General features: G+C 47.5%; 1 protein-coding gene across 1 annotated transcript in view; it reads right to left on the bottom strand.

Annotated features, from left to right (window-relative positions):
- RAB22A (RAB22A, member RAS oncogene family) overlaps nucleotides 1–18752 on the bottom strand; it is a 55450-nt gene that overhangs the window by 11425 nt on the left and 25273 nt on the right. Inside the window, exons 3-6 of the mRNA XM_059407298.1 lie at nucleotides 12037–12118; nucleotides 1430–1501; nucleotides 1235–1341; nucleotides 512–621 (exon numbers count right to left, since the gene is read on the bottom strand). Of these exons, the coding sequence (XP_059263281.1) occupies nucleotides 512–621; nucleotides 1235–1341; nucleotides 1430–1501; nucleotides 12037–12118 (371 nt within the window). The remainder of the gene's footprint in view (nucleotides 1–511; nucleotides 622–1234; nucleotides 1342–1429; nucleotides 1502–12036; nucleotides 12119–18752) is intronic.

Here is an 18752-nt window from a genome sequence, read left to right as displayed (position 1 = left end):
GGCATCATGGTGCCACTTCTGGAAAGGGAAGGGGGAAGGGTGGCCAGGGAGGCATCATGGTGCCACTTCTGGAAAGGGAAGGGGGAAGGGTGGCCAGGGAGGCCCTACCTTCTCCTTGCCTGGTGTTCATTTTTGAGGGATTCCTTACAGTGAAGTCACATTTGCATTTCATTTCCCTTTATTGTCTTGTTCATTTTTGATGACTGACTGCGACACATTTAAAGAGACACCGAGGGAGAGGTGGGCAGCTCCCAGGACCTCGAGGCCCCGCGCGCTGTTTGCTCGGTAACAACACTCTTCAGGGCTGCCGTCCAGGCAGCAGCTCCCCAGCAATTACGACATAATCTGAGACCCAACCGCCGCTCCTCCCTTCTCCCACGTCTCCCACTCATTCCGCGGACACATGGCAGAGACCAGACCGCTCGATGTGCCGCGGGAGTTCTCCCAGCTCTGTAATTCTGCATGCAGGCGCTTGGCAAAGAGAAAACCCAGAGGGCACAGAGATACTCACTAATTTCTATAAAGAGTTCATTTATGTTTATCGCATTTTTCGCGCTGGTCTCCACAAAAATCGCATGGATGGAGTCGGCATAGTCCTTAGCATCTCTCTCCATGACTTCTCTGGAAAGCAACAACCACAAGTCAGAAATTCTACCCATCAAGAGCTTTACGTTATCCCCACCTACCCAGTAATTAACCGAACTCATGACGACAAAGGATGTCATGAACAGCTAGTGACCAAGCCCTGAGAGCCACACCACTTCTGTGGCTTCTCAGCACAAACCGAACTCAGCACTACTAGCAACGCATCCGTGTGATGGAACGACTGCAGGATGGCAAGGCTTTCTTTCCCCACCGAAGTCAAGTCATTGCTCTGGGAATCATGGAAGTGGCCCAGAGAAATGGCCCGTGAATGTGTTTCCCTTAAAGAATGTATGTTTTCCCCACTCAAGCCCCTGATGTCCTGGGAACTGGGGGGCTACACTCATCTCTTATAATGTCAAGTATGATGTAACCACAGTTCACATAAACCACATACCTGTGCCCCTCCCATCTAATCAGCCCCAAGTGTCTGAACTCTTAATTTTTGTTTGAAACTTTAGGACTCCAACTAAACAAAAAGGAATTTTTCAATGTTAGAGATAAAGTAAAAGCAAGATTCTCATACTGGACATTGCTCAGGAAGAAAGGGAACACATTGTCAGCACTGTCATCTCCCGGTCTGGTAACGCACCTGACATCGATAAGATCACACTTATTCCCAGCAATCGCAACGACGATATTGGGCGGGCCGTGCTGCCGAAGCTCCTTCACCCAGTTCTTCAGTGTTGAGAATGTCTCCTGGAACACAGAACAGGAATAGCAACCGGAGGCCGAAGCAGCCGAGAGGGAGCTTTCAAAACAGTCTAAGGCAAACGGAAAGGCTTACTTCTTTTGTGATGTCGTAAACAATGATGGCCGCAGCCGAGCCCCGATAGTACATTGGTGCTAAGGCACGAAACTGCAGAGAAGGGGGAAAAGGAAACAACAAAATTGGGAAAGCGGGTTAAAGATGTTTCTCACTAGACTTTTAAGCCCAGCGGCCCTGCGTGAAAGGTAATCTTTTTCTTAAGCCCGAGCAGATGACACGGCGCCTACGGCACAACGCAGCGGCAATTACCAAGGGCAAGAAACTCTTCCCGCAACGCCGTCTCTCAGAAGATGGTTTACAATACAGTTTTATAGGAATTAAATATGGGGCTATAAACAACTGTTTCAGCTAAAAAGGCTTTTTAATTGAACTCAGTGTTATAATTCCCGAATTCATTTGTTCAATAGTCCTTTAAACTTTGGCTTCCCAAACTATCAAGGAGATAAAAATAATGCTGTAAATAGTTCTCCAGAGAAGTGGCTGCATTTGGGTGCCGTAAAGATAAGCCTGTAATCTAAATGCTGATTGTACTACCGAAATGAGGACACATTTACATTCACCACTTGGATGAGTTTGTAACTCGCTTGTTTGATATCCGCACACGTGGCAACTCCCCAATGTGGGTACAGCTCTCATTTCATTTCCATGAATTTCACTGTGCATATGGCCCCTTCCTACAAACCGCCCCCCCCCCCTACCTGATGACAGGGAGGGAAGGGACTGGAAGGGAGGCACAGGGATAATGCGGGCTCAGTCAACAGGCCACACCTCCTGATGAGCGCAAGATGGACAGTGGGAAATGGGCGGCTCTTTACCCGGTCAGTGCCGATCCTGGGCATCCTGCTTGGTGGCTGCAATGCCAGCTTGCAGAGAAGCAGTTTACCTATACCAGATCTTTGTCTTAGACCCTGACTTTGAAACCCGACCCCTGTGGCTGATGAGATAGCCCTGCACTCTCATCCTGCTTCTCTGTTCCGGAGGCTGACCCCCGAATACAGGCAGGAACTGTGGTCAGAGGCGGGCGTCTGGGGCACCATGCAAGTTGCACACAGAGTGATAGATTCTGCAACTTCTTATCCAATGAGCTTAACCTTTGGCTTCTCAACTTTTAAGTTAAATGAAGTTTTGAAAAAGAGTGAAATTATGACTGTAAACTCCAGGAGGGAAGAGAGCACGTCTGCTTAGCATATACCATTTTAGCTCTGGAGCCTGATGCCTGGTGCACTGTAGGTAGCAGGAGCTGGTGAGTAAGTAAGAGCTGTTTAAGTATGAGGTGACGTGAAACTAACATGCCGGACCAGGTGTCCACCCGTGCGAAGTTTTCCTACTCTCTGTGAGAAAACTGCCACTGGGATGAAAGCCAGATAACTTCCAATAAAATATATTATGTTGGAGAGAGAGTAACAAAACTAAGGACTGTAAGCAAAAAAGCACTGAGGCATAGGAAACGTTATTAGCTGGAGAAGACTCTGGGCTGCCTTCCACGGGAGGGTGAGCGGGAGCCGCAGAGAGCACAACGGGGACGCTACCGGCTTCCCTTTCACTTCCTTCAAACTCCGTCCATTCATTTTACGTAGAGTGGACACACGATTTATGTTAGCTTCGAGTGTACCACATGGTGACTGGACAGGTCTACGTGCTACGCTGTGGTCCCTATGGGGATCTATAGAGCTACCAATCCCCCCCATTCGTCACCATCACGGACTCCATTCCTCGAGCTGCACCTGCCACCCTCGTGACTTGTTCACTCTGCACCTGGGAGCCCGCACCTCCCACTCTCTTTTACCCATTCTTGCCCACCTACCCCCCCCCTTCCTCCCGGCAACCACTACTTTGTTCTCTGTAGCTATGGGTCTGTTTCTGCCCCCCCTTTCTTGATTGCAGATATGAGTGAAATCATACAGTATTTCTTTCTCTGACTTCTGTCACTCAGCATTATATCTTCTAGCTCCATCTATGCTGCTGTGGATAGCAAGATCTCATTTTTTTTTTTTAAATGGCTGAGAAATACTCCATTTTGTACACACACACAGCATACCTCTTTATCCATTCATCGTTTGATGGACATGTGGGCAGCTTCCATATTCTTGGCTATTGTAAATAATGCTGAATTAGTGTTTCCCATTTTCTCTGGGTAAATACCCAGCAGTGGAATTAATCACTGGATCATACAGTAGTTCTATTTTTCATTTCTTGAGGAACTTCCATGCTGTTTTCCACAGTGGCTGCACCATTTCACATCCCCACCAACTGTGCAAGAGGATTCCTTTTTCTCTGCATCCTCGCCAACACTTGCTGTTTCTTGTCTTTTTTCTTTTTTTTAAAGTAGGCTCCACACCCAGCGTGGAGCCCAGTGTGGGTCTTGAACTCATGACCCTGAGGGTCAAACCCTGAGCTGGGAGTGAGAGTAGGACGCCTAACCGAATGAGCCACCCATGTGCCCCTCTTTGTCTTTTTGATACTTGCCATTCTGACAGGTGGGAGGTGATATTTCCTCGTGGTTTTGATTTGTGTTTTCCTAGTGACTGGTGATGTTCAGCATCTTTCCATATATCTGTTTACCATCTGTATGTCTTTTTTGGAAAAATGTCTCTTCAGTTCCTCTGCCTATTTAAAAATCAGATTATTTCTTGTTGTTGCTTTTTGGGTGCAGAGTTATAAGTTCTTTGTTTATTTTGGGTATTAAGCCCTTATCAGATATATAATTTTTGGTTTTCATTTTTGATGTTATTACACTGACAACATCCTTTACAAGGTTGCTGGGTTTTTGGTTTTCTTTAGCATTTAAATTTTCAGGGTAAAATTCATGTAAAGAAATGCAAAGATCTTAAGTTAGATAAAAGATCTTGGGGTGCCTGGGTGGCTCAGTCGGTTAAGTTAGATAAAAGATCTTAAGTTTTGATAAAATGACTATGTGTATGTACATCCATGTAAACACCATCCTACCAATACATAAAATATTTCTATCAGTACAGACTATCAAACACGCCTGTGTTATCATGCTTATCAAGTTAGATAAAAGATCTTAAGTTTTGATAAAATGACTAATGTGTATGTATATCCATGTAAACACCATCCTACCAATACATAAGATATTTCTATCAGTACAGACTATCAAACATGCCTGTGTTATCATGCTTTCTTTATTCCTGATAATCACGCTTGTCTTCAAGTCTACCTTACTGATACTGATTTGTTGATACTGATGTAACTGCAATAATTTCCATTTGCTTATGATCTGCATAGGATATCCTTTCCCATTCCCTTATTTTTAGGCTATGTTTTAATAGTGAAGGTAATCCTCTTAGATGAGGAGGTACATTAAATGTAAAGGAAATGAATATTCCGCTTTTAAAAGGCAGAAGTTGTCAGACTGGATAAAAAACCAGGCTCCACTATGTGCTAGTTATAAGGTTTACCATTTCACTGTTTATTTTATATTTGTTCCATCTATTTAGTTTATTTTTATATTTTTAGAAGATTTTATTTATTTGAGATAGAACAAGAATGAGAGAGAGAGAGAGAAGCAGCAAGGGGAGACAAACACGGGGGGGGGGGGGGGGGGGAGGGGGGGGGGGGAGGAGACTCCCTGCCGGGCAGGGGGCCCCATGAGGGACTTGATCCCAGGACCCCGGGATCATGACCTGAGCCAAAGGCAGATATCTGCTTAACCGACTGAGCCATTTAGGAAAAAAAAAAAAAAATAATAAATCTATTTTTCCTTTCCTCCTCCTCTTTTGCATCAACTGTTTTTTAGTATCCAACTTTAATATATTAATTTGCTCACTAGCTTTTTAGCTATACCTTCTGGTATTTTTAAGTGGTTGCTCTTATAACTATAATATACATTTTTCTCACTGTCTACTTAGAATTTAAAATGTACCACATCACATAAAATATCACAATGCTGTAAGAGCCTAATTTCCCCCCCACCATCCTCTGTGCTGCTGTCAAATATTTAAAATCTGCATATATTGTAAGCCATATAATCCAATGTTATAATTTTTACATTAACAGCCAGTAAGTAAGTTAAGAAGAAAAAAAGTTAGGGGCGCCTGGGTGGCTCAGTGGGTTAAAGCCTCTGCCTTCCGATCAGGTCAAAATTCCAGGGTTCTGGGATCAAGCCCCGCATCAGGCTCTCTGCTCAGCAGGGTGCCTGTTTCCCGCCCCCTCTCTGCCTACTCGTGATCTCTGTCAAATAAATAAATAAATAAATGAAATCTTTAAAAAAAAAAAAAAAAGAAGAAGAAAAAGAGATAGAGTTTCCTATTTATCACTTCTAGCAGTTCTTATTCTTCCTGTGGATTTGAGTGACTGCCTGGTGGTGCTTCCCTTAGGCTTGAAAAACTTCCTGGGGCTGCTGCTGCGCCCTCTCAGCTTTTGTTCCTCCAAAAAGGTCATTCCTTGGACTTGGTATTTGAAAGCCAATTCTGGCAGATTGACATCTTTATGCTTTCAAGCACTTTCACGAGGCTTGTGTCCCACTGTTTCGGGGCCTGTGCCATCTCTGCGAGAGGCTGGAGACCACGTGCCCTGCTGTTGCCTGTGCAGGGTGTCTGATCTCTCTGTTGCTTTCAGTTTTCCTCTTTGGCTCTGGATTCCAGCGATCTGTGTGCTTTCCTTTGTACTTAAGAGATTGGTTAGAACTTCTCGGATTTGTAAAGCGATCGGTTTTACCATATTTGGGAAATTTTCTGAAGTATCTTTTTTTTTTTTTTTTAAAGATTTTATTTATTTATTTGACAGAGAGAGATCACAAGTAGGCAGAGAGGCAGGCAGAGAGAGAGAGGAGGAAGCAGGCTCCCCGCTGAGCAGAGGGCCTGATGTGGGGCTCGATCCCAGGACCTTGAGATCATGACCTGAGCCTAAGGCAGCGGCTTAACCCACTGAGCCACCCAGGCGCCCCTGAAGTATCTTTTTGTTTCCCCTCTCTCTTCACAACTTCCGGGCCTCTACTCACACGCATCAGGTTGAGGGATGTGTCCCCTTGGTGCTGAGACCCTTCACGATCCCCACTCTCCATTCCCCCAGCTGGCTGGTCTGTTCTGCCAGCCACACAAGGGGCTTCCCGTTGTGGGCCCCGGGGTCTTCAGCTTTAGCATTTCAATTTGTTCCACCGTTAGTTTCCCTTCTGTGTGAGGGTCCCCATGTGTAGTGAAGTTGGTAAGACTACTTCTCTTTGAAGTCTGTGAGTGTATTTAAACTATCTGGCTTCTATGATCTTCTCTGAAGTGTTCAAACCTGGACAATCACCCTGAGGTTGGCTTTATGCATGGTGAGGGTCGGCCTGCTTGGGTCTGCTTGTCCTTCTGGGGCATGGTCTCTCCCGGTAAAGCCTGGCCCTCCCGAAGTTTCAGGGGAAGCCCCAAGCTGTCTCTCCGCTCGGTGTTGCTGCTGCTCTAGCGGTTTTTCTTCAGTTGGGGTCCTCGATGTCTCCCCTATACACCTGCAGTGGGGAGTCAAGCGAAGGCCAGAGGGCATTTATAAGCAGATTTTGGAGTTTCCTTCCCTGCTGGATCCATCTCTCCTGGGACTTCCCCACAGCAACTCTAGCAGCATCGAACTCTGCCCTCAAATACCATAAGCTAAAAACCAGGGCTTTCTGAGTCCTAGCTGTGCTATGTGGCAGAGACTAGAGCACACCCTCTGGGGACAAAGCTACACGAACCCGAGCCTCCCCCACTCTACTACATCTGGCGCTGCCTTTGGAGAGTTGTTTTTGATGTTCTGTCCAGAGTTTGTGTATAAGTGTTCTCTCCGGAAGGGTTGGTCCCTTACAAGCCACCCTGCCCTTACGGACACTGAAACTCTTTCCATGATCTTTTGGCGTAAAGAAAAAAAAGTGGCAGCTTAAAACACAGACTCAAAGGATGTGAGCACATCTCTGCTCCAACGGATCAAGGTTGGCAAAACCCTTTCTGGGAAGGGCCACGTAGTAAGTATTTTAGACTTTGTGGGTCATGTGATCTCTGTCACAACTATTCAACTCTACTGCGGAAGAGTCAACGTTTCTCCAGACAGTGCGTAAACAAACGAGTGTGGCTGTGTTCTAACAAAACTTTATAAAAGCAGGAGCAGGCCGCATTTGGCCAACAGTACGAAGCGTCAATCCCAGCTCAGAAGATACTCAGCTACCACATGTTTTCCTGATTTCATTGAAAAAAATTTTTTAAATGATTTTATGTAATTATTTTTGCTAGAGAGAGAGACAGAGAGCGAGCGAGCGAGCGAGCGAGCGTGCGAGCGTGTGCAAATGAGTGGCAGGCACAGGGAGAGGGAGCAGCAGACCCCCACTGTGTGGCGAGCCTGATGCAGGGCTCAGTCCCAGGACCCTGGGATCATGACCTGAGCCGAAGGCAGACGCCTAATCAACTGAGCCACCCAGGCGCCCCATTTTCCTGATTTTCAACAGGAGCACAATTCCTTGTTCACTCCACAATAACTGAGTTTGTGCCTCCTGGTGCTCTGACCTCTGCAGGTGATCATCAGGAAAGAACACGTGAAGATTCATGTGCCTCTGAGGGCTGGATGCAGTTATCTAGTTGATTGGAGTTGTTAAGCTTTCTTGGGCAAGTATCTGAAATGTTCTTGCTCCATTTATGGTTTATCTATGGTATCTGTGGTGCTCATCTGTGCTTGGTGATGGGTCTTGTCTCCATGCGACTATGGGAGTCCTTGTTGGTGAAGGATGATTGGGGAATGAATGAATTTATTTAGGATAGCAAATAGGGACAGAAAGATCCAACAAAGGCACTCTCTTGAGAAAATAAATTGAAATTATCCGAACAAGTTGCATTTCATCTGATGCTAGGAAAAAATATTAGGTTTATTACTGCAACCTGGAGGTACTTTTCTGAATGAACACTGAATCAAAGTTGATTGAGGACCTGACTGTGATTCTTCTGATGAAACTATACGCTAGCACAATACGATGTCTATCTTTCATTTCATGCTTGACTCTCCTATCTGATCACAAAAAGGGAATTTTTACAAAAATATCCGAGGACTCCATCAGTTTTTCCTAGGCTGCTTAACTCTTTGGCCCACAAATCATTATCTTCTGAAATACTCGTATCATCATCCTGATCAGTATTTTCCCCTTCGTTTAACAAGACTGCTACCACAGGTGCGCTTTGCATGACACTTGTGAAGTTCTCCAAAATCACTTTCATTGACTTAATGAAATCAATCTGCAAATCAATCGCAACTGGACCATCAGAAAGACAATCCACCTGCCAAAACCACAGGCAGCAACCCACGTGAGAGTCCGACGGGGAGGATGTTTGAACCGTCATCTCTTCAGAACGGATTCTCATTTTATGATGCTTCTTGCTTCCACGATGAGTCTTACTACTGTAGGGAACAATACATACGCACATACCAGAAATTTATAATTGGAGGCATGCAATACTCACGTGGCAAGAGTAGAGGATCTGTCCTTCTTTATCTGGGCAAAAGTAGGGCTGGCAATCAACAGACAGAAATCCACGGACATCAATACTGTGTGCCAAGGGCTGAGAGCACAGGCATGAATACAGTCCCTGCCCACAAGGAGCTCACAGTCTATCAGAAGACAGACAAGTAAGGATAGGGGAGACAATCCCATGCGTGGGGGCAGTCAAAGACTGCGTAGGACACAAGGAAATCCTCTCAAGTGTTCCTTCACTGACCGGCTTGCCCGGGATCTGAGCATCAGTGCTCTGGCCAGGCAGTGGGAATACGGCAGTGGCAAGAGCTGGAGGCAGTGTCTCGGTCAATCAAGTTCAGCCGACAGATCATCTGATTACAGCTTGTAATGAGGGTCCTGAGGAAAATGAATGGGAGGCAGTGATGGAGAATGCACTGGGGCCCCGCTTAGGGCTGAGGGGGGTGGTGGTTCGGGAAAACTCTGAGGGTGTGTCACTGAGACTGCGACTAAAAGCCTGGGAAGGGGCCAGCTGGCCACGCTCTGTGCAGAGGGAGGAGAGTTCCAGGAGAAGAAACAACGTACGCGAGCGCTCGAGTGGCAAAGACCTTGGGGTCTCGGAGGCACTGAATGGAGGCCGGCGGGCGGGAACTCGGAGGGCGGGAGGGAGGACGAGCTGGGAGGGCAAACGGAGGCGAGAAGGCAGAGCAGGCCGTGCGGGGCTCTGCAGGCCGCCGTCCGGGCCCCGGGCATTCTGAGCGCAGAAGTCACTGCAGGGTATCAAGCAGGAAGACGAGAGCATCTGATTCCTGTTTTCAGAAGATCCTTCCAGGTCCTGCGAGGAGAAGTGATGCAGGTGGAAGGCTGGGAAGGGGGAAGGCGGGGACCAGTTCAAGGGCCACGGGACCTTCTGGGGAGTCCCGGGCGGCAGAGCGCAGAGGGCCGGCCGTGGAGGCGGAGAGAGGCGACCGGGATGACGCGCGAGAAGACACCGCTGGGAGGCGCGCCGAGAGAACAGGGTGCGCGGCAGACGAGGAGGGCGGACTCAGAGGTGACCTCCAGACGCAGATCTGAGCAGCGGGGGCAAATGGCAAAGCTGTGACTTGTCAGAGCACAGCAGGGAGGGTTAGGAAAGGGCCCCCGGAGGTACCTCCGAGGCGCGTTTTGAAGGCTGTGTATATGTTTTCTCAGCTGACGTGGGAGGGAGAATATTCTGAACAGAAGAACAGGGCATGGCTGGGAGCGTGAGGCCCTCCAGCAGGTTGGAGGACTACAAGCAGTCTGGTCCAAAAGGATAAACTGGCGGGAACTGAAAATGGGTCCAGCCGAGTCCGGTCTTCAAGGCCTTGCCCAGCAGCGTCAACTGGCAGTCGGCTGTGTCTGGGATGAGGCTCCCGGCGTGTCCGACCATGTGTGGTTAGCTGTCAGACGTTCCGCTTCACTACAGCCCTGTGATCTGGCCAGCCTGCACGCGCACTCCTGCCTTGTAACCCCTGGCTGGAGTGGCTGCTCCCCAGCAGGGGCTCCTCTCCCGACACTTTCTGCAGCTCAGGCTTCCCCTGGGCAGCCCTCCCGACCCCTGCCTGTCTGCCTGCAGTTTCCCCAGGCCAGCCTGGCAGGTAGAGGTGAGGCAGGTTTGCATCTTAGAGCAACTACCCCTGGTGCAGAGTCAATGAGAAGTGGGGAAACAAGAGGCAGGTGAACCAGCTAATGCCAAAACTTACAAGAAGCCTGCTATTCCGGCAGCAGTAAGGGAGAGGCGTAGAGCCTTGTGTCATTCTTTATGTTCTCGAGCACAGAGATGCTCTGTAGCACCATGTACACTGCGGAAGGCTCTGACGCCGAGGGTCATGGAGCCGCTGTTATAGCATGGTTCTTTATGAGGAGGGTTTTGCTGTATCACTGAATATATAGGAGGGGGTAACTGAAACTTGGGATTCAAGGAAAGGTGCATGTATTCCTGGTACAAAGAGCCACAGGCATTCTTGGCTAATGGGCCAGACAGCAAGACTGTGTCTATAGATATATTCACGGAGACTATGGGAAGCAATGCTTGTGACGGATGGAAGAGGGCTGGTTAGCAAAGGGTCTAGCTGTCCTAAACCCTCCGTTCTAGAGGCACAACACCAACAGAGTAGGAGTGCGGCCGGGAAATCAAGCAGGTGTGTCTCGGGTGAGTGAGCAGGTGCGGGGTATGGCATCCGGTATTCAAACAAACAAACAAAAACCCAGAAGAAACCAAACAGAGCAAACTTAAGACGTTCAATCTGTACAAATGTATGGTGTCTACATCTAGGACAACAGTAATGGCTTGTTTTGTCTTCCCCCATTTGTCTGTGATGATTCTTGTCAGATTTTATACCACACACAGTATCTATGCCGTCTTAGATAAGACCGTGATGACAGACTATTTCTCCTGATTACTTCTGGTATACTTTTAAGAGCTTACGGATAGCACTGTGCATCCATCAGATGTTCTGTTCTGATAGTACTGTTTGAAAACAAAATTAAACAGCAGCTGAATAATGGGGCGGCTGCCAGACGCACCTCGACAGGGAAAGCAGACGTCGGGCCCAGAGGGAAAACGAGGCAGCAGAAGTGTCTGTTCCCGGCCCTGCCTCCCCAGCCCTGGTCTGACGTGGACCGGCCTCAGCAGGTCCCACCTGCACAGGGAGGTCATGGCCCAGACTCCACCTCTGGTCCGGGCCCTTCCAGAAGCAGATAACCATCTGGGACAATTTTATCATCAGGCATTTATTAAGTACCTATCGCTCAGCTCTGTGCTAGCTCATTCATTTCACTTAAATCTCAAACTTTATATGCTGTAAAGTTCCCTCTTTAGCTTTTAAAAGGCAGCTATAAATGAGATGTGCTTAACTCTCCCTTTCTACCACTAATTCTTTTATATCTCTGCTAGAGGATGGAGCCCCAAATTACACACAATGCTCTGAGTGGGATTTTATCAGGCCTGTTAGTCAGCATTTACTTTAAGACACTAAAAAGTCTAAAATGCCCTCAGTGCTCATTATCACTTTTTCCATCAGTGAACTTTGTGGCTCTAATTGAAAAGAAAAAGGCTGGCCGACGCAAATGGAAATAAATGTGTCTCTGGTGCACGGCAGAGAACTGAGTAACGGGAGATGACAAGGACATGGACGGTTGGGTCGGAGCTTTAATGTGGGCCTCAGAAAAACACATAGTAAATTAAAGGGCGACTTACTCGTTCTTGTCCAGCTGTATCCCAGATTAGGAATTTATGTAGCTCATTTTGGTACTGGACAGTCTTGGTCATAAAAGATGCCCTACAAAGAGAGACCTAAATGATCAGAACAGAGTTATTGAAAGCACGATGCCGCAGCCCCAGTCGGACACGGCGCTCAGACTCAATGCCCAAACTCCCGCTCCGCCTTCGCCCCTCACTGGTCCTCTTGGCAGTGTTTAGGGGATGCTCAGAGGCTGGCTGCATATTCTGGGTCAAAATAAAGCTTTAGGCACATCCGCCCAGAAGAGGTCTTTGGTTTGTGATCGCCTAAGCTCCATTATCAAAAGAACCAAGAGATAATTTGGCAATCCAGACATCAGCCTCCCTTATAAAAAACGCAGAAGAGGTTATTTAAAGAGACGGTATCATGGGAAAACTTCTGGAAAAACCTGTGTGTCCGGGAAATGAGTGCACTAGTAAAACACACTGGGCCATTGGGGTTTGTCCACCCACAGTCCCAAACCACATGAATAGGAGGTAATGTAACACCAGAGTTCATAAAATTAAGAAGCCAAACCAGGAGCGGGAAGGTGGCCGGAGCGGCGATGCCCGCAGTGACCACTTCTGAGTCTCGAAACAGAACAGCTTCTCGGCTAACCTGCCAGGCCACATCAGCCCTTTGGGCCTGGAAGGATGGTATGCAGGTTACCCTGCTTACTCAGAAGGGCTGCTCTGCCCGCGGGTCTTTGAAGGTTCCTATCATTTGGAGGTCTTCTACTTTTTGGAGAACGTGTGAGGAGCCACAGGGGCCCAGAGCATGTGCCTGGAATGAAAGGACTCCTGGACACAGGTTCAAAGTCTCAGGGCTGGCTCGGCTCCAGTGCCGTCTTCCACCTCCGCCTTACAGAGCTCCCTCTTGGGAAGTTCTCTGTCCTCTGGGCGCCTTGCAGAACCCGGAGGTGATTATGCCTTCTTCTGTACTCCCTAACGAGCCTTCGGGGGCCAAGGGCCGAGTTGTACTCTTGGAATCATACCCTAATCATCATAATCAGGACATGAACGCGATGGCTAGGCATTTTCAAATCTGCTGGATGTCTGAAGTATTTTTTGAGAGTCAACTAATCGTGCAAGTTCTTCAAGAAAGTGCAAACTGAAATCCATAGGATGACTTTCTGAAGAATCATTGAGCTTAGACAAGTATCAGAATCCTTAGCTGTAAAAACTTTAACTCTGATACAATGAATCCCCAGCAATATTTATATCAATTTATGGGTTAGCTAGCAGTCTCCGAAATGGTGACTATGATGAGGAAGGGAAAAAAGACTAGGAAGCAAGATCACATTTATTGGAGAGGTGCCATTTACTGGATATTTATTTACAGGAGATTTACCCCTTGGTATCCTTAGTAAAGTGCTTTCTGCATAGAAGGTGCTCGGTAAGTGGTTACTGTATCAAGAACTTTGGCGACCCACCAGGATTAAATCAGGATGTGCAACATGATTTCTCACTTAGGAAAGATCTAAGCATTCAAAAAGCCTTGTTTATTGTGAGGATTAAATGATATGATATATGCGGAAGTGCTCTGTAAATTGTAAAGCACTAAACCTATACAAGGTATTATTATTAGTATTTAAAGGCAGCTCCAGGAAATGTTTTAGTTTAGACTTTGCAATTAGTCGTAAAAGCTTACAACTCAACTCTCCATCAATTATGGCTGTGGTGTTACATTTAGGAGTGACAACAGGCGTCCAATAGAGGCCTGTTAACACAGCCAATGCATCCAACACAACCATTTTGGCTGCTCAAAGAGCAAGAGAAGAAACAGGCTTCAAGCAGACAAAAAGCTGAGAAAGATAAATGCAACAATTAAAAGGAAATGTTTCGGGGCGCCTGGGTGGCTCAGTGGGTTAAGCCACTGCCTTCGGCTCAGGTCATGGTCTGAAGAGTCCTGGGATGGAGTCCCGCATCGGGCTCTCTGCTCAGCAGGGAGCCTGCTTCCCTCTCTCTCTCTCTACCTGCCTCTCCATCTACTTGTGATTTCTGTCAAATAAATAAAAAAAATTTGTTAAAAAAAAAAAAAAAAGGAAATGTTTTATTTCAGGATCAGAATTCACTGAAGTTCAAGCTACCTGCCAACCATTTCTCCTTTAATGAACACATGGATTCATTACTCAGGAGAAAGACACACAAAATGGCAGCTATAATGCAATGAAAGTATTTTAAAGATTAAAGCCAACCTTCTGTCTGACTGGAGACCAAGCTTCTAGCCTCCCTGGCATCGTCACTCTCAACACACCTCCATCTTGTCTACACTGAGTTCTGGTGAGCCCAAAGCTCTCTACTTGGGTCTTCTTGGGTCCAGAGCTGTTGGCTTCTTGTCTTTTATCCCAGCATCACTTGTCCACACTGCCAGTTCCTTAAGAATCTTGTCTGTCCTTCTGTCTTACCCACCCAGAAGGGACCCACGCACCTCTGTACCTGCTTCTCTTCTGGGGGTGGGGCAGCTGTCTAGCTGGAGGAAAGCCACAAAGCTGCGTGGACCAGTAGGAAGACTGTCCTTTTTAAGCTAGGCCACCTCTTCGGGCTCTCGCTCCACACAGCAATTACTCCTCATTCTTCCTATGACTTCTTGCCAGCCCCTTCCTACTTCCTACTACCCTCCTTCTCAGGGCAGCAGCCTTCTCATGGACAACAGAGATCATAAGCTCTCAGTCCCCCAACGTGTTTCCCAGTCAACCCTTCCAACTTGAGAATCAACACCCTGCTGTTCACACTGGCTGTGATTTCTGCTCTTCTGACTTTAGCGGAGTCAGAGAGGTCCTTTCCATCGTGCTGCCCAATCATGATCAGCATGTCCTGTCTGGGCCACCACAGTCAGCCAGGGTCTTCTGCTCCCAGTCTCAAATCTCTCCACCTGTGCCTCCTTCTGTCTTTACACTGATTGCTCCTTTGCCTGGAATGCCCCCCCCCCCCCCCGCGCACCTGTGGCTACATGCTCCTCATTCTTCTGGTCTGAGTTCAAAATGTCAATGATGGCAGAAGCCCGTGCAGTGCCCCCAAACCAGGCAGCTCCCCGCTCTGACTCCACTCTGCAAGTCACACACTGTCCTGTTTTGGCTTCAGGATGCCTACTATCGTACTGGTACTCGATGTCTGACTGGCTTATTTGCGTGTCTTAATTTACCTGTCTAAGCCAGGGAAAATGTAAGCTCCATGTAGGCAGGGATCTTGCTGTCCTTCCTCTGTAACTGGGGTATCTTCCTCATCTACCTTTTCCATGCTACCCTAGATTCCTGACAAAACATTTTACCATGCTCCCATTGACTACTCCACTTTTCCAGTACTTCAACAGTGCTCGGCATCTTGGCCAAGCACTGCATAAAGTGCTCGGGCATCCGAAACGCGGGCAGAGTTGAAATCACAGGAGACCCTCGCTCTCTACCTGCAGTCAGGTGAGCAGCCTCTTGGATGTGAGGGATGTGGTTCAACAAGTGGGGTGGGGGGCCTTCCTGTCCACTCCTGTCCAGGTACCAGCTCTAAGCTCTCTCCTAGTCAAAGGGCACAAGGCAACACTGGGCAGCCACTTCGAACCACCATGTCCCTCCATCACTCGCATCTCTGGAATTCTGTTCAGGAAGCACCTGTGGCACTTCATGGGCTCTTCTGGCTCATGTGCTGAGTCAGGAGCTCCTTCCCACCTGAGGCCCCAGCTACAGTGGCCATGGGAGATGACTGTACCTGCCTCACCTCCCCTGAGCCCTACGAATGCCTCTTTATTGCAACGGGATTCTCTGTTGACTTTTGAGAGCTTGAAATCTTGGCCTATCACACTTCTAAGAACTAATTCCTCCTTTTCAGTGTTTGCTTTGGTTAGTCTACATAGTGGTAACACCTGGCTTTGGGGCCCGACATAGGAGGGGGTGTGGCCCAGGGGACTGCTATGGGGGCGTGCGGCAGGTCTCCTGCAGGACTCACTGGGATGCATCCCTTCCCTAGATTCACATTTTTGTCTGTAAGGCCAGCACTTTTGACTTCAGCTGAACTATACAGACTCCGGATACTCTGTCACCATCTTATACTTAACTGTGGTGAAGGCAGGGCTTTCCCATACCCCCCAACAGTGGTCGTAAACTCCACATTCTCAAATCAGAACATTATGTCTGCTCTCCTCAGAACACAGGCTGGTCTGCCACTACTTTGTCCTTTGTTACTTGCATCCAGTTTTGTAGAACTGTCTGGTTCTTTATTTTATATTTGATCTACACTTGAACCTCAACCCCTGAGATAAATTCATAAATTGGACCCTAATCTTTGAGCAGGACTACTACAATTTGTCCCTCCCATCATCACTTGAGCTCCAGGATCGCTCCTTTAGCAGTCAAGTTAAATGATGCGGAGGGTATGATAACTTCAATATCTTGCTTTTTGAAAAACAGGCAATGGCTTCCTGCCATCCAAATGATACATTTTTATTTTCCAGCCTGCCATTTACTTGTCTGATAACCTTATTTTTCACTACTAAACCATCTCTCTTCACTCTGCTAGGCAGATCTTATTACCTCTTTAATCTAAAATCCCCACTAGCATTATTTCCTAAAGCTAGAATGCCTTTCATATACTTCTCCATTTTTCAGGACATTCTAAAAATATGACTTCCATGCACACCAAGTAGCCATGATCCTCGGTCAGACTACGTGTTCCCAATGAAAATACTTGCCACAAGGTGTTTTAAAAGTGTCTTTTCTTTAACTGTAGCAGACTTGGTGAGCTCTCTCGGAACACAGGTGTGCCCTGCTACAATATTCTAGCACCTCACTTGACTGCACATCTTTTCCTTGGAACGGAACAGGGGATGCTATCATCCCTACGATGCTACGTGGTGCCTTTTAAGGATGAACAACTCAACATATTTTAAAATTAACTTTTAGCCAACTCTAAATCTCATGCAAACAATGCTTGTATCTCTAGGTGATATAGAGAGACAGAAATGCCACTGGATGCACCAAGATTGAGACATAAGAAGACCACAAGTATGTGAAATCTGGTCATTCCTCTAGAGGACATACCCAGGGGTCTTCAGAAGAGTTTAGGACAGTGCCAGGAACTTGACAGGTGCTCAGGGAGAATTAAGTGGATTTCAGGGCACACGTGGCTTCCATTAGAGTGGTTCAAAGAGCCACAAGTCTCTGAGTCTCCATAAATTCCATAAATTCCACATAAGCCATGTGGGCTCCACAGTCTCATCTATCTTTAACCCTTCCTTCAACCATGAGCATCTATCTCTTAAGGTAACCAGGTCTGAGGGTTCACGATCACGCCGCAGAGCGCTTCCTTCTCAGCAGTCACTGCACAGCAGCTGGTTTGTTCCACAGGTTCATGGTCACCCTAGGCAGATCCCTTAGGACCTTCTATGCTTTTGCCATTTTAACAACTTTTGAAAAAAATATTTAAAATCAAGGAAAACATTACTTTAAATGTAAAAATAACTAAACTTAACAGGCTAGCTCCCCCTTTCCTAAGTTTGTCAAGAATAACTTAGAGTAATATAAAAGCTTTCAGGTCGTAAGTAAAACCTACAACGATGAAGCCAGCTAGCTGCCCTGACAAAGTGTTCATTATTGTCAGTTTTTCTCATACTTTTACATGTATGACCCTTTCAGTCCTTACCGTGAGTCTCTTGGGTTGGGTTTGACTATTCATAGCCATTTTGCAGACAAGTCACGGTGGACACAGAGCCAGTGAGTGGCGCAGCTAGAACCCTTGGAGCGGCAGCACTGTGGGGCCATCTCCTCCGGGGCGGGGAACTCCCTTCTACTGCAGGGCAGGAATGGGGCTCACAAGCAACAGGAGTCTAACTCCGTCTGTGCCCCTGGACGCCTCACAGTAGGGGAACTGGTTGGTGAACAGACAATTAAAAAGCAGATACTCAGTGAGCTCCTGAAGGGTGGAAAGAACTGTGGGAGCACCGAGGGAAAGCCAAGTCCAAGTACCTAGGAAAGTGGTGACGCCAGGTGTGGGAGGCTGAATAATGTTCCTGCTCCAAAGAATGTCCACACCCCAACCCGAGAAGCTGTGATTATGTTACCTTCTAGGGCAAAGAGGACTTTGCAGATGTGTTTAGGTGAAGAATCTTGAGATGCGGTGGGGAAGATCCCGGATGACCCAGGTGGGCCCCGTGAAATCACGAGGGTCCTTCTAACAGGTGGAGAAGTTGGAGCCAGGGAAGAGGGTTGACATGAAGATGGAAGTTAAGACCAAAACAATGTGTCCTGAAGACAGATGAAGCCAAGGCAGCCGCTAGAAATGGAAAAAGGCAAGGGAACAGATTCTCTCCTCAGAGGTTCTGGAAGGAAGCAATTCTGCCAACACCTCAACCCTGAGCAAGCGAACTGGACTTCAGACTTCTGACTTCCAGAACAATAAACGATAAGCCTGTGTTCTTGTAAACCACTAAGTTTGCTGCAACTCGTTAGAGCAGCAACAAGACACTTAATACAGTAGGGAGGGCTTCGGGAAAGGAACCCAGAAGGAGGGAGTCTGCCTGGCTGATAGGAACAGGACCCAAGGGAGGAGGGGGTCACAGTCTGTAAAGAGAAACAGCAGGAACCGAAGCACAGAACTGTGAATGTACAAGGAGATTCCCGTGGCTCTCCACGGTTAGACTGGGCAGGCCAGGGCGGGGAGTGCAGTTCAGTAGCCACAGAAAAGGCTCTGGGCAGGGTGGTGACAGGCAG

This window comes from Mustela nigripes, chromosome 7 (genome assembly GCF_022355385.1).
Source record: "Mustela nigripes isolate SB6536 chromosome 7, MUSNIG.SB6536, whole genome shotgun sequence".
Classification (NCBI taxonomy): Eukaryota; Metazoa; Chordata; class Mammalia; order Carnivora; family Mustelidae; genus Mustela; species Mustela nigripes.
Note: the sequence above shows the minus strand (reverse complement) of the source record. Positions and strands in the feature narration are given on the sequence as shown.